This window comes from Notechis scutatus, chromosome 3 (genome assembly GCF_049901735.1).
Source record: "Notechis scutatus isolate UNSWTSFEM ecotype Mainland chromosome 3, rNotScu1.2, whole genome shotgun sequence".
Taxonomy (NCBI): domain Eukaryota; kingdom Metazoa; phylum Chordata; class Lepidosauria; order Squamata; family Elapidae; genus Notechis; species Notechis scutatus.
Window position 1 is genome coordinate 139,042,838 of NC_142011.1, and position 13,318 is coordinate 139,056,155.

A 13,318-nucleotide genomic window follows, 5' to 3' on the forward strand; every position below is an offset into this window, starting at 1 on the left:
GAGAAAAAAAAAGAAAGAAAGCTATATCAACATTAATTCTAAAGAAATTGGAAAGTTTCCCCTGCAATATTTTAGAGCAGTATTTCTCAACCCCAGCAATTTCAAAATGTATGGACTCTTAACTGCCAGAATTCCCCTAGTTGGACTTGGAATTCAGACATCTTAAATTTGCTGAGATTGTAAAGCATTGCTCGAGGGGTTGGGATGGGTACAGCTTCTGTGGGAATTTGTTTATTTTTTTACTAGGATTATAGGTATGAACGATTCTGAGCAGCCTAGAAAGCTAAAGATAATCATACGGTTACAACACAAATCAAAATTGAATTCAGATCATCAGCTCCTTCTTGAACAGATCAAGCCATTTCGACATCACTATTCCTCCCAGGAGGATCCACTTTACACATTAGATTCCCAAAGATTTGCTGGAAGCCTTAACTGCTTTGGAAAGCTCAGAAAGAATGGGGTTTGCTTGTTCTTCGGGGGAACATTATAGAAAAAACGTGCGAGAGTTACAGAGAAGGGCCAAAGTCCCTGCAGATAGAACTCTCTCCAGGCAGGAAGCCAGAGGGAGCTTTCACAGTTTCTAGCTCTTACTAGAAAGATATAATACATTGGGCAGCCCCAAAGATAAGCTAAGAAGAGATTTAAGAGCAGTATTTTGTATTGTGCATGGAAACTAATTGATAAACAATGCAATTCTTGAAGCAATTGGCATTGGTATTCATAAATGTCCAAGCTGATGCATTCTGGGGCAGCAAGAACTTTCAAATAGTCTTCAAGGATGATCCTACATGCAGCACATTGCAGAATCCAAGGAAAAAGTGACTAAGAAATGAATAATCATAAGCAAAGTTTTCTGATCTGGGAAAGGCTGCAACTGGCACCAGGATGGAGCTGGCCAAAAGCCCTTCTAGCCACAGCTGCTTGTTCCTTGAGCAAAAACTCAAAAAAATACAGAAAAATCTGCTCAGATCCAAACCAAAAATGGAACACAGGTCATTCTTGACTTACAACCACAATTGGAACCAGAATTTTGGTCACTAAATGATGCAGTGAGTAATCACATGACCAGATCCAATTTTATTATGTTTTATCCACGGATATTAATAGCAATAGCATCTTTATACTGCTTCATAGTGCTTGGACAGCCCTCTCTAAGCAGTTTACAGAGTCAATTTATTGCCCCCAATGATCTGGGTCCTCATTTTACCAACATCGGAAGGATGGAAGGCCGAGTCATCCTGGAGTTGGTCAGGATTGAAAGAATCGAACTCCTGGCAACGTGAGCAGAGTTAGCCTGCAATATTGCATACTAACCACTGTGCTTCCACTGTGCTACCATTAAAGGAAGCTCATGTTGTTAAGTGAATCACATTAAGTAAATTTGGCTTCTCCAATTGATGCTGTTTGTTGAAAACTGGCTGGGAAGTTCACAAACCGTGATCACGACTGCAAGATACTGCAACCATTATAAATGCAAGCTGTCTGCCAAGTGCCCAAATTGCAATCAGGTGACTGCAGAGGTGCAGCAATAGTTGTAACTCTGAGGCTGGGTTGTAAGTAACTTTTTCTAAGGCTTTCATAATTTCAAACTGTTGTTGAATGAATAATCATAAATCGAGAACTAGTAGATTGTCACACACAAAGCTACATTGCCATGCTGGGATTGAATTATATACAGACCATAATACACTTCACTCAACGGGAGAGAAAGAACTTTAAATACAGTTCCAGTTCAATATGTGTACTTGAGTATCAGCTGTATATTTAATTTAAACATTAAGAATAATCTTCTATTTCATACAGATTTACAAACAGAATATTAATCTTAATATCCAATAAGAAAGTGTGTTAATCCTGATATTCAATATTGGACTGACAAAACAAATAACATAGCCATATATTGGCTATTTGGGGAGGAGGGAGTGCAAAAATATTTTATCTTTACTTTCAAGTTATTTATATATTACCTCTGTAGGAATGGCTCAGAACATCTCAAGGTCCATTTTATACAACCCAAGTAGCAAGACTGGATAACTTCATTAAGTGCTGACTTTTGCATATAGCCACAAACAGTTCTTTTTTTGAAAAAAATAAAGTTATATTTTGGTCTTTGTAACTACAGAAGGAAAGATTTAAGAACCAAAATGAGAAACAGATACCAGATCTTGGTTTCATGACACTTGAGTGCCTCTGTCTTTAAGCTCATATTGCAAAGCAAATTTCTTCACAGTATGATTCCGCTTAAGTTTCAGGTGAGATTGTGTGCATCAATCTATTTTCAGTTTCTTACAGACACAAACCTTCATCTCCCCTCTGTTGATAAATCCAGATCACCTATCTCCCATTTGATGAAATTTTTAGCTTTACAAAAGTGTTCACATTATTTTCCATTCTATCGCCTATACTCTAACAAACATCTAAGCAGAATTCTTAACGAGATGGAAGGCCATGATTCAGCAATTATGTTAATCATTCTGATGTCATTCATACAAAATGTAATGCATTTGAGGGGTGAGGTTCTGATGAAAGAGGAACACTATGTTGAAGTCTGCTTGGAAGCGATGCACTCTCTCACCCGACCGAGATGCACCATTTTAACATCATGGAATTGTGCTTTTTCAAAGTAACAGTCTACAATTCTGTTTCTCTTCATTATGTGATTAACCTTCAAAGGGTACACCAGAGGTCTCCAAACTTGGCAACTTTAAGACTTGTGGACTTCAACTCCCAGAGTTCTCCAGCCAGCAAGTTTGGGGACCCCTGGGTTACACTGATGTAACATTGAACAATTTCTCTGATGTAACATTGAATAATTTTTCAGCAAAAGGGTAAAGGGTATGTCATTTCATTTTTGTCTCAAAATCAAAAGAGGAATGCTGAAACAAATGGGAAATGCTTCGATATTTCTTTTAACAGACAAAGCATATTGGTCGAGGACACTGAGATATATTTAATTTAATTCCTGGAAGTGATGGCTTTTTGGATGATTCTTTCCACAAGAGAAAGTAAGCGGCAATTCTGAGGTGCTGAAAGGAAAGTTTACTCTCCCTCCCGGCGGAATTAACAAACGGATATTGAGAAACCTGTTTTTTTCAGGTAAAACTAGCTTTATGGGATAAGTCGGAAGGGAGAGGACAAAAAATATATTTATCTGGTTGGATTTTGTTGGAGGAGATGCCTTAAGGATTTGGAGACAGAAATAAAATTTTAATAAGGCTTTAAAACACAGATTTGGATTTTCTTTTTTTCCTTTGTCTGATACTACCCCTGGAAGAGAAAGTGGAAATTTTGGCTTGGCTTGGATTGATTGAGGATTGTGGACTTTGGGATTGTTTTACTTTTCTTTTGGAATATTTTGGTTGGAGTAAGAAGAAAGAGGGAAAAAAGACAAGAAAAGATTTATAATGGCTTTCTCCCTTGAGGAACTGAGGGATGAATATGAGCAAACAAAAGCAGCCTGTAAAGATGGTATGGAAAAAGCTTTTCTATTTTTAGAAATGGCACTGGGTAACTATGAACAGACAATGCGACAGATGGAACAACAGCAAGAAGAAGACGAAGACACCATCTTTAATGAATCCCAAAATTTATCTAAGGAAGAAGGAAGGAAGAAAGCGAGGAAAATGAAGGACTTAAGATTTAAAAAAACATTTAAGAAAGAGAAAAATATGATGCAAAATAAGTACAATGATAGCAAACAAGAGAAAAAGGGAATACAACAGAGAAGGGATGCCAGCAAGACAGAGGTTAGAAGAAGGGGGTAGGAAGATCTGGTGGGGGAAGAAAGAAAGGGGAAAGGCGGAGAAAAGCCACAAAGTTTTAAAATTGGATGGGAAAAGAGGAATCTTTTTCAGGGATAAAGGGTAAAGCATAAATTTTCTTAAAAAAGATTTTGCAAGGTACATAAGACGGTATTGTAATATTTGTATTAGAAATAGAAAATTAGAATGGCTTAAGAGTTAATAAGAAATTAAAATGTTGAAATGTTTAATAATGATTGATTTTTAAAATGTAATAAAATATTGAAGGGAAAGGCAATGAGAATGCTATAAGATTTATTATTTAGATTTATTATTTAACTACGTATTTAGGAGGATACTATGTATTTAAACATTTCCGATTTATTACTCTGTTTTTATTGTTATTAAAAGTAAAAATTAATAGATAGAATGTACCAAGCAGAATCAGATTGGACATTAGGTGTCATTTTAAATGTTAATCTAATATTTAGGGAGAGGATAGAAAGGCATCATACTCTGATTAGAGATTTCAGGAGAAATTCTTTTTTTTTTCATTATAAGGAATGAGATAGAGGGATAATAAAGGATGGGCAAAAGATACAAATATAATGATTTAAATTAAGATGGATTGAATAAGATAGAATTATGAAGAGTGAAATGTGTGGAGAAGTATATATAGAAGATACAGAATGGTAAACAAAATAGGTAATGATCTCTAAGATGAGCATGAATATAATTAAAGCCCATATAAAGAGAGGTACCGGGGGCCAAGTTACTTTACTAAAAGATTTTTTATATGTTTGTTTGTGTCTGTTTATGTTTTTGAGAAGTATTGGTGAAACCTTTTAGAAATACAGAAAGAGAATGACGATAATCAAGTCAGAAAGAAATAGAGGACAAGAGATGTTTTTATGCTCATTTAGAAATGGTTTAAAATAGAATTGTATTGTATAAGATAAGGTTTTATCTGACTTGTAAAATTTACAATGGAAAAAGGTTCAAATATGTAATGGTTGGTGATGATTTGTTTGTTTTTGAAATTAATAAAACTTGTTTAAAAAAACAAAAACAAATAACATATCCATATATTGGCTATTTGGGGGGGAGGGAGTGCAAAAATATTTTATCTTTACTTTCAAGTTATTTATATATTACCTCTGTAGGAATGGCTCAGAACATCTCAAGGTCCATTTTATACAACACAAGTAGCAAGACTGGATAACTTCATTAAGTGCTGACTTTTGCATATAGCCACAAACAGTTCTTTTTTTGAAAAAAAAATAAAGTTATATTTTGGTCTTTGTAACTACAGAAGGAAAGATTTAAGAACCAAAATGAGAAACAGATACCAGATCTTGGTTTCATGACACTTGAGTGCCTCTGTCTTTAAGCTCATATTGCAAAGCAAATTTCTTCACAGTATGATTCCGCTAAGTTTCAGGTGAGATTGTGTGCATCAATCTATTTTCAGTTTCTTACAGACACAAACCTTCATCTCCCCTCTGTTGATAAATCCAGATCACCTATCTCCCATTTGATGAAATTTTTTAGCTTTACAAAAGTGTTCACATTATTTTCCATTCTATCGCCTATACTCTAACAAACATCTAAGCAGAATTCTTAACTAGAAGGAAGGCCATGATTCAGCAATTATGTTAATCATTCTGATGTCATTCATACAAAATGTAATGCATTTGAGGGGGTGAGGTTCTGATGAAAGAGGAACACTATGTTGAAGTCTGCTTGGAAGCGATGTACTCTCTCACCCGACCCGAGATGCACCATTTTAACATCATGGAATTGTGCTTTTTTCAAAGTAACAGTCTACAATTCTGTTTCTCTTCATTATGTGATTAACCTTCAAAGGGTACACCAGAGGTCTCCAAACTTGGCAACTTTAAGACTTGTGGACTTCAACTCCCAGAGTTCTCCAGCCAGCAAGTTTGGGGACCCCTGGGTTACACTGATGTAACATTGAACAATTTCTCTGATGTAACATTGAATAATTTTTCAGCAAAAAGGGTAAAGGGTATGTCATTTCATTTTTGTCTCAAAATCAAAAGAGGAATGCTGAAACAAATGGGAAATGCTTCGATATTTCTTTTAACAGACAAAGCATATGGGACCGGTTCAAATTATTAAACCACAACTTAACTGAATTAAAGTAGTTTTGGTCCCTTCACCTTCTTCCCTACAGCTTTCGCTTCTATTTTCAATCAGACCTAGATGAAGAGGTCTGTCAAAACCCTAAACCATGAGGAATATTAAATACGGCCAGTTGCAACAAACTAGCTTCATAAGCCAAAGTTTGAAGTTGTTTTACTGGAGTAAATGATATTTAAAATTAACCAATCTTGTCCAGAGTTTGGCCATAAAGGACATTAAAAAGACAGTATTCCTCAGAGATGACTGGAGAAACTGAAGAGAGAAGGCTGGGTAGGATGCATTTTCTGACTGCTGTTTCTGATATTCACAGAAGAAATGAAACTACCATTTAATGGAAACTATAAAGTGAAATTATTTTCCTTCTGACATGACTTTTGTGATGGTGCAATGTTCAAAGGAGCTAACAGGAATGTGGGTTTCTACCTATTTAGATTTTTCAGGTTCTGGAACTCAGTGAAATAGAAACTATTTGGCTGGGCAGAGGGACAACCTGGAAGTGTCAAACATCCCCTAGGACAGGGGTCCCCAAACTTGACAACTTTAAGACTTGTGGACTTCAACTCCCATGCTGGCTGGGGAAATCTGGGAGATGAAGTCTAGAAATCTTAAAGTTGCCCAGTTTGGAGACGCCTATTCTATAGGCAAAAGTTTGGACAGCCCTCCTATAGAATATTAGCCCTTGAAGCTAAGATTGTTTTTAATTTTTAATTTTATATTTGTTATTTAAAACTGCTTGTAAAACCAATCAGAAGAGCACTCATATTTCTTTCAAGTAAGTCAAACTGAGCTACTGTTCCTTGGGAGGAGTAAGCAAAACTTCTAAGGCAGGGGTGTCAAACTCAATTTCATTGAGGGCCTCATCAAGGTTGCATCTGACCTCGGGGGGCCAGGGTGGGTGTGGCTAGGGTAGGCATGGCCAGCTCGATGTTACTTATGTGGGGGGGGGCACCTGTGGTGACCCAAGCACTCTGCCAGCGAAAACGGGCTTCCAAGCTACAATTTTGGCTGCAACAGCCTCCTGTAACCCTCTGCCAGCAAAAATGTAGTACATAAGGGCTGCGCATGGCCCTCCCGAGCTCCATTTTAGCTGGCAGAGGCACCACGAGCCAGTCCTTCACTGTTTCCAGATTTAAGCAATCCGCAGGCCGGATCTGGCCCCTGGACCTTGCGTTTGACACCCCTGTTCTAAGGGGACACAGAGTTATAACTTTCCAAGGGGTGGGCTTCAGCCGATTCGCACCAGTTCAGGAGAACCAATAATTAACTTTCTGAGCAGCTATAGTTTTTCTCACCTTACAGGGTTAATCCTGTCATGAAGGTAGGAAGGAGGCATTCTGGTGTGCCCCTGTGTGTTGTTTCTAGCCTAATCCTGCTTATATTAATTGCCCTGCTTAAGTGTTTTCAGAAACTGCCTCTACTGTTAAGCCTTGTTACATTGTTAACAGCTTAATGGTTCTTGGCAATATATCCAGACTTTCTATAGCAGCTCCTCTGGAGTTTTCCCCCCCTTTTGCTGGTACTTTTATTCTTGATTTTCTTAAAGGGGAAAAGCTTGACTTTCTTAAAGGGGAAGAGTTGTTTAAAGTTTTTTACACTGCTTTAGTCGTTCCTGGCACAGTCCTTTTGGGGTGTACTTCCAACACGGCTGAATACCCTCCCAGCCACTCATTGCCTGTTCCCACTTAAGGATGGGAGGGGGTAATCGCAGGCCTATTTCTTCTCTGGATCCATAATCTTCTCTAAATGGAGCGATCTGACTAGTCTTTGGGAAGGGGCTTCAGGAGGTCTTCCCCCACCCCATCGGAAAGTGATGAGGTAATCTTTTTGGACTGCCGCTACCTGCCTGATCGAGTTAAGCAATGGCTGAGAGGTAGGATGTAAGCTTGGTACTCTGATTTTTTTACTGCCTTTCTGGGGGCATGTGATCTTTCCTTAAAACTGGATGATTCCTTAGGATATCTTGTGAGGTGAGTGAGACCAGCTGGTATCTTTAAGTTGTGCAAATGGATCTAAGGAATGCTTCTTCTGCGTGGGAAAGGGTGCTTTGTCAATTCACTGAGCACAGGAGTCTCTTGTCTATGGGGATTCTTCAGTCATCCAGGTCATGGTTGTCCCAAAGGTGCTTTTTTCAAGAGGCAACTGGACTTTCTTGGTTTCCAGAAAGTCCAGTTGCCTCTTGAAAAAGCACATTTGGGACAGGGGTCTTTTGCATTGCTTCAGAGTGGTCAAAGCACATGATTGCTCACTGATAATAAGATTTAAAAACAAAAAGGACGTAGGGGTGTGAATCCTCCCGCCAATTCATTTTAATTTTCTCTCATGATAATAAGGCTTAGTAACATGGCACCAGGCTTGAAGTTTATTTAAATATCTGTGGCCTCAGAGGTGGTATTCAGCAGGTTCTGACCAGTTCTGGAGAACCTGTAGTGGAAATTTTGAGTAGTTCGAAGAACCAGCAAATACCACCTCTGACTGGAGATTTTACAGTATCCTTCCCCTGCCATGCCCACCAAGCCATGCCCACAGAACCGGTAGTAAAAAAAACTTTGAATCCCACCACTGTGTGGCATGTACTAATTTTATTATGATCCTGAAAATGAGGCTTGGGAGGGCAGAAACGTGAACCAGCATTTTGTAGCCCACCCACTTTCTGGAGAGCTTAAATGACCTCTGTGCTAAAGGGTTTTACTTTATGAGCAAGAGGTGGCTGCTGATAGTTATCATTGCATTTAAACTATTTTAATTCCTCAAGGTGCTCTGGCACCCTGCCTGATTTGTAACTCCAGACTGCATGAAAAGGAAGGTATCTGGACAGAATGATTTAGGTTTCCATAATAGCTGGGACCGTCATTAATCTTCAGTGTGTATTCCCCCATTTCTAATCTAATGAGGTATTTAGGGCAGCTTTTTGCAAGCAAAGAAGCTTTTGTATGTTTGAACAGGTCATCCTTGATTTACAACAGTTCATTTAGTGACCAAAGTTACAATGGCATTGAAAAGTGACTTACGACCATTTTTCACCCTTACGACCATTGCAGCATCCCCATGGTCATGTGATCAAAATTCAGTTGGTTGACAACTGTCTCACCTTTATGACGGTTGTAGTCTCCCAGGGTCACATCATCCCCTTTTGCAACTTTCTGACAAGCAAAGTCAACGGGGAGGCCAGATTCACTTAGCAACCGTGTTACTAACTTAACAACTGCAGTGATTCACTTAACAAACGTGGCAAGAAAAGTTGTTAAACGGGGCAAAATTCACTTAATAAATTTCTCACTTAGCAACATAAATTTTGGGCTCAATTGTGGTCATAAGTCAAGGAGAGGGCGGGCAAGGCGAAGCCAGGTGTGACAAGGAGTGGCTGGGAGGGGAAGGGAGCGGTGAGGCAGGGCCAGACATGACGAGGAGAGGCTGGGCGAAGTGAGGCGCCCCTCAACATTAGAGACGTCAAGTTGGCCACGCCCACCCAATCACATGACCACCCAGCCACGCCTACCCAGCCGGTCATTAGGGCAGAGAACCGGTTGTTAAATTATTTGAATCTCATCACTGAAACCGTCCCCACAACACCGGGGATGCAATGCATAGTACTTTGCAATAGCCACTAATAAAACTCATCTTACCTTTATCATTTCCAAGGAACAAGCCAGGAAGTATCTGTGAGAGGAACAAAATAACATCAAATACCAATCTTTTGTGGTAATATGGTATGACGCAGCTCGATTTGCATACAGAATGGAATATACTATTCAAGCACAGTTTAAAGGTTTACATGCTACTTCTTGTCACATTCCCACACTGCTTTACACTTAAATGGCATGTTTCATATCTTTCAGTTACAATGTCCTGTAATTTAAGAACAGTAAAAAGAAATAATTCTCCAAACATGGATATACAACCTGGTGCCTTCTAGACCAGGGGTCTCCAACCGTGGCAACTTATGGACTCCAACTCCCAGAGTTCCTCAGCCAACAAAGCTTACAGTTGCCAAGGTTGGAGACCCCTGATCTAGATTGTAAAAGGTTGTAAAACAGGGAAAAACTCACTTAACAAGTGTCTTGCTAGATGTTCTACAGTTCAAAACATCTGAGGGTTGGAAGATTACTAATCGAACAGAATACTTGTAGCTTAGAGTTCAACAGCTCAACAATTAGATGATTAATTGCTCTGCCTCTAAATGGACATGTTATTTCTAAGTTGGTTTGCTTATATATTTCTGGACTCTATATAGTATAAGAATTCTTAGAACAAGACAAGCAGAGGTAACTGTTTTATCCGTTTTATTCTTGGTTTTACCCACCACAGCATTCCATTTTGTGAAAAGGCAAATTGCCTCATTGTTCATAACACACTCACAAAATTTTAAATGAGCCAACTGACTCCAAAAGGTGGCAACCCATGATGTGAGGTACCGTAATAGATGTTTCCAGTTTTTCCAATATATAGGTATTCCTTGATTTATGGCCACAATTGAGCTCAAAAATTCCACTGCTAAGCAAGACACTTGTTAAGTGAGTTTCGCCCCATTTTACAAACCTTTGTCACCACAGTTGTTAAGTGAAACACGGCAGTGATTAAATTAGTAATAAAGTTGTTAAATGAATGTGGCTCTTCCCTCATTGATTTAGCTTGCTGGAAGCCAGCTGGGAAGGTTACAAATGGTGATCAGATGAGTCACTAAAGAAATGGCTGTAAGTCAAGGACTACTTATATCATCTAGAAGTCTAGCATGCTGGATGTTGCTTACAAAGATCACCCAAAATAACATTGGAGGATGTGCCCCAAGGCACATTGAATTTATTTATTTCTTGGACTTGTATGCCGCCCATCTTGCCTAGAGGTTACCACGCTCCGATTTCTGATTTTGAAATGTTGGCAGGCATGGAAAAGCCTGAACTCAAAGGACAAAAAAAACCCACCCCATCAGCTTTGCAAAGATCTCTCTCCTTCTTTAACCCAACATACCAAAAAGCCTACCACCTTCTACAAAAACCACTGTCAAGTTTTAGCTTGCCAGTCATGATATTTCCTAGGTCGGCTCCTTTGACAATGGGAAAGAAGGAGGCAGGAAACTTGTTCATCATTTCAGGAATGCACCTCATACAGGATATCTGAGGTAGGCCATTTGCTGGGAATGTTATGTCTTGTAGATTTTGATAAGTCAGCGACATGTGGCAAATGCCTGTGTAAAAGCAGTAGGAGATTTTATTTGGTTTTACTTTGTTGTTGTTTAACAACTACTAAACTGCCAGCAGAATCGTTCCTAGGATTGTCAGCTATTCAGCTATTAAAAATCTCTCTCTGAGGAAGTCAGCAAGCATAGGATGGCCTGTTTATTTACAAATAATAACACTTTTAATAATAACCCATTTAGCTCTCACGTCTGTCATTTCTACTACCACAAAAACAGCTCTTAAGGAAGACTGGTCCCATCATACTTTTAATACAAAACACTGCTGAAATGTTTGGCGCATGGGTTTTTTAAAGGACCTTGTTAGCAATCTTAAATTCCTTTACCGCATCCTTGCCATTCTTTTTTCTTGAGCAAGGCTTACTATGGGGGTCTCTTCCACATTCTCATGCCATAGCGTGCCTGGAGACAAGCACCCTACAATCTTTTGAAGAAACTAGAACAGGAAAAAGGTCCTTTGAACAAAAAAAAAACACCCCTTATATGTGATGTTACAATGCCAAAGAATAATAATAAGCAAATGCAGATATTAACATGTAGGTATTACAGCAATAACCAAATATCACTTTAGATTAAATGAGCAATATCAAGGTACTTCAATACATCAATAGCAGGACTTCTGTATTCCCCCAGTTAAGTGCACTAGAGCTAGATACTATGAAAAGATTTGTAATTTCTCCTTATCCTGTAATAATAAAAATATTAGGTAAAGGTTCCCCTCACACATAAGTGCTAATCGTTTCTGGCTCTAGGGGGTGGTGCTCATCTCCGTTACAAAGCCGAAGAGCCAGCGCTGTCCGAAGACGTCTCCGTGGTCATGTGGCTGGCATGACGAAATGTCAAAGGCACATGGAACGTTGTTACCTTCCCACCAAAAGTGGTTCCTATTTTTCTACTTGCATTTTTACATGCTTTCGAACTGCTAGGTTGGCAGAAGCTGGGAGAAGTAACGGGAGCTCACTCCATTATGCAGCGCTAGGGATTCGAACCGCCAAACTGCCCACCTTTCTGATCAACAAGCTCAACTTCTTAGTCACTGAGCCACCATGTCCCTAATAAAAAGTATTACAATGACTCATATTTCCAATTGATTACTATTTTTATACTGATCCAATCCTAATGAGCAGATTTGGAAATTACAGACATGGACAACCAAGGGACCATACTGATTGTCTTATGAGCATAATGCAGTAAGGGCCAAAAATATGTCCCTTTACAAATTTGGGATCCTAGTAGTGCTTCAGATATAGCTGAAGCCCAAACCAGCATGACCAATTATGATACCTCAGAATTCTAGATGAATGACATCAGTTTTCACTTCACTAAACAATTTTACTGTTAATATTGACTTTCATAACAATTCTGACAAAGTTCATCAGAGGTACTTATTACTTCATCGCGTGTGCAATTCCATTTCTGAGGATTCTAAGCAGCTTAAAACATTAAAATATGAAAAACCAACAATCAATATAACAGCAAGAGAGCTCTAATTTGACATCTTTTGTTAGACAGCAAGGTCTTCAAGTATCTCCAAATGTTTTCCCAAAGATCTGGAGTTGCAAGACAGTAATGACAGGGTAACCCAAATACTGGGGGGGGGGGGCGTGAGAGGGGGAAAGTAGGGGTGTTGGCTGTCCCAATCCAACAGAAGGGATACAAATAATGTGGTCATATGTAGGACTTTGTACTAGAACTTCTAATCTCTTGTGTATATCTCTGTATTACCAAACCAAACCAGGATTAGCCAAATCGGAGAGTGATCATACTGAAGAAAATATCTTTAGGTGGTTACTAAAAGTTAGCATTGACTTGGTGACACATAATCCAATCAAACTATAAAGATTTAATATACTAGGACTCCACCATTATTTAACCCTACCAGTTTTCCTTTCCTATCTGATTTTTTTTTTAAAAAATAGCTGTAGATAGGGGTGTCAAACTCAAGGCAGCAGCCCATACCTGGCACACGGGGTGTTTAGATCTGGCCCGCAGGGCCACCCTGGAAACAGCGAAGGACTGGCCCACAGTGCCTCTACCAGCGAAAACAGAGCTTGGGAGGGCCGTGCGTGGTTCCCCCGAGCTGTTTTCAGCAGTGATGGCCTCCTGCAGCCCTCTGCCAGCGAAAACAGAGCACACAGCCCTTCCAAACTCTATTTTCACTGGCAGAGTGCTAGCAAAACAAACTACTAGCAAAAGTGAGTCCCCGCAGCCCCGCCCA

At 39.2% G+C, this 13,318-nt stretch overlaps 1 protein-coding gene across 1 annotated transcript in view; it reads right to left on the minus strand.

Annotated features, from left to right (window-relative positions):
• DUSP22 (dual specificity phosphatase 22) overlaps window positions 1–13,318 on the minus strand; it is a 45,904-nt gene that overhangs the window by 24,600 nt on the left and 7,986 nt on the right. The window contains exon 2 of the mRNA XM_026676688.2: window positions 9,533–9,566. Within this exon, the coding sequence (XP_026532473.1) occupies window positions 9,533–9,566 (34 nt within the window). The remainder of the gene's footprint in view (window positions 1–9,532; window positions 9,567–13,318) is intronic.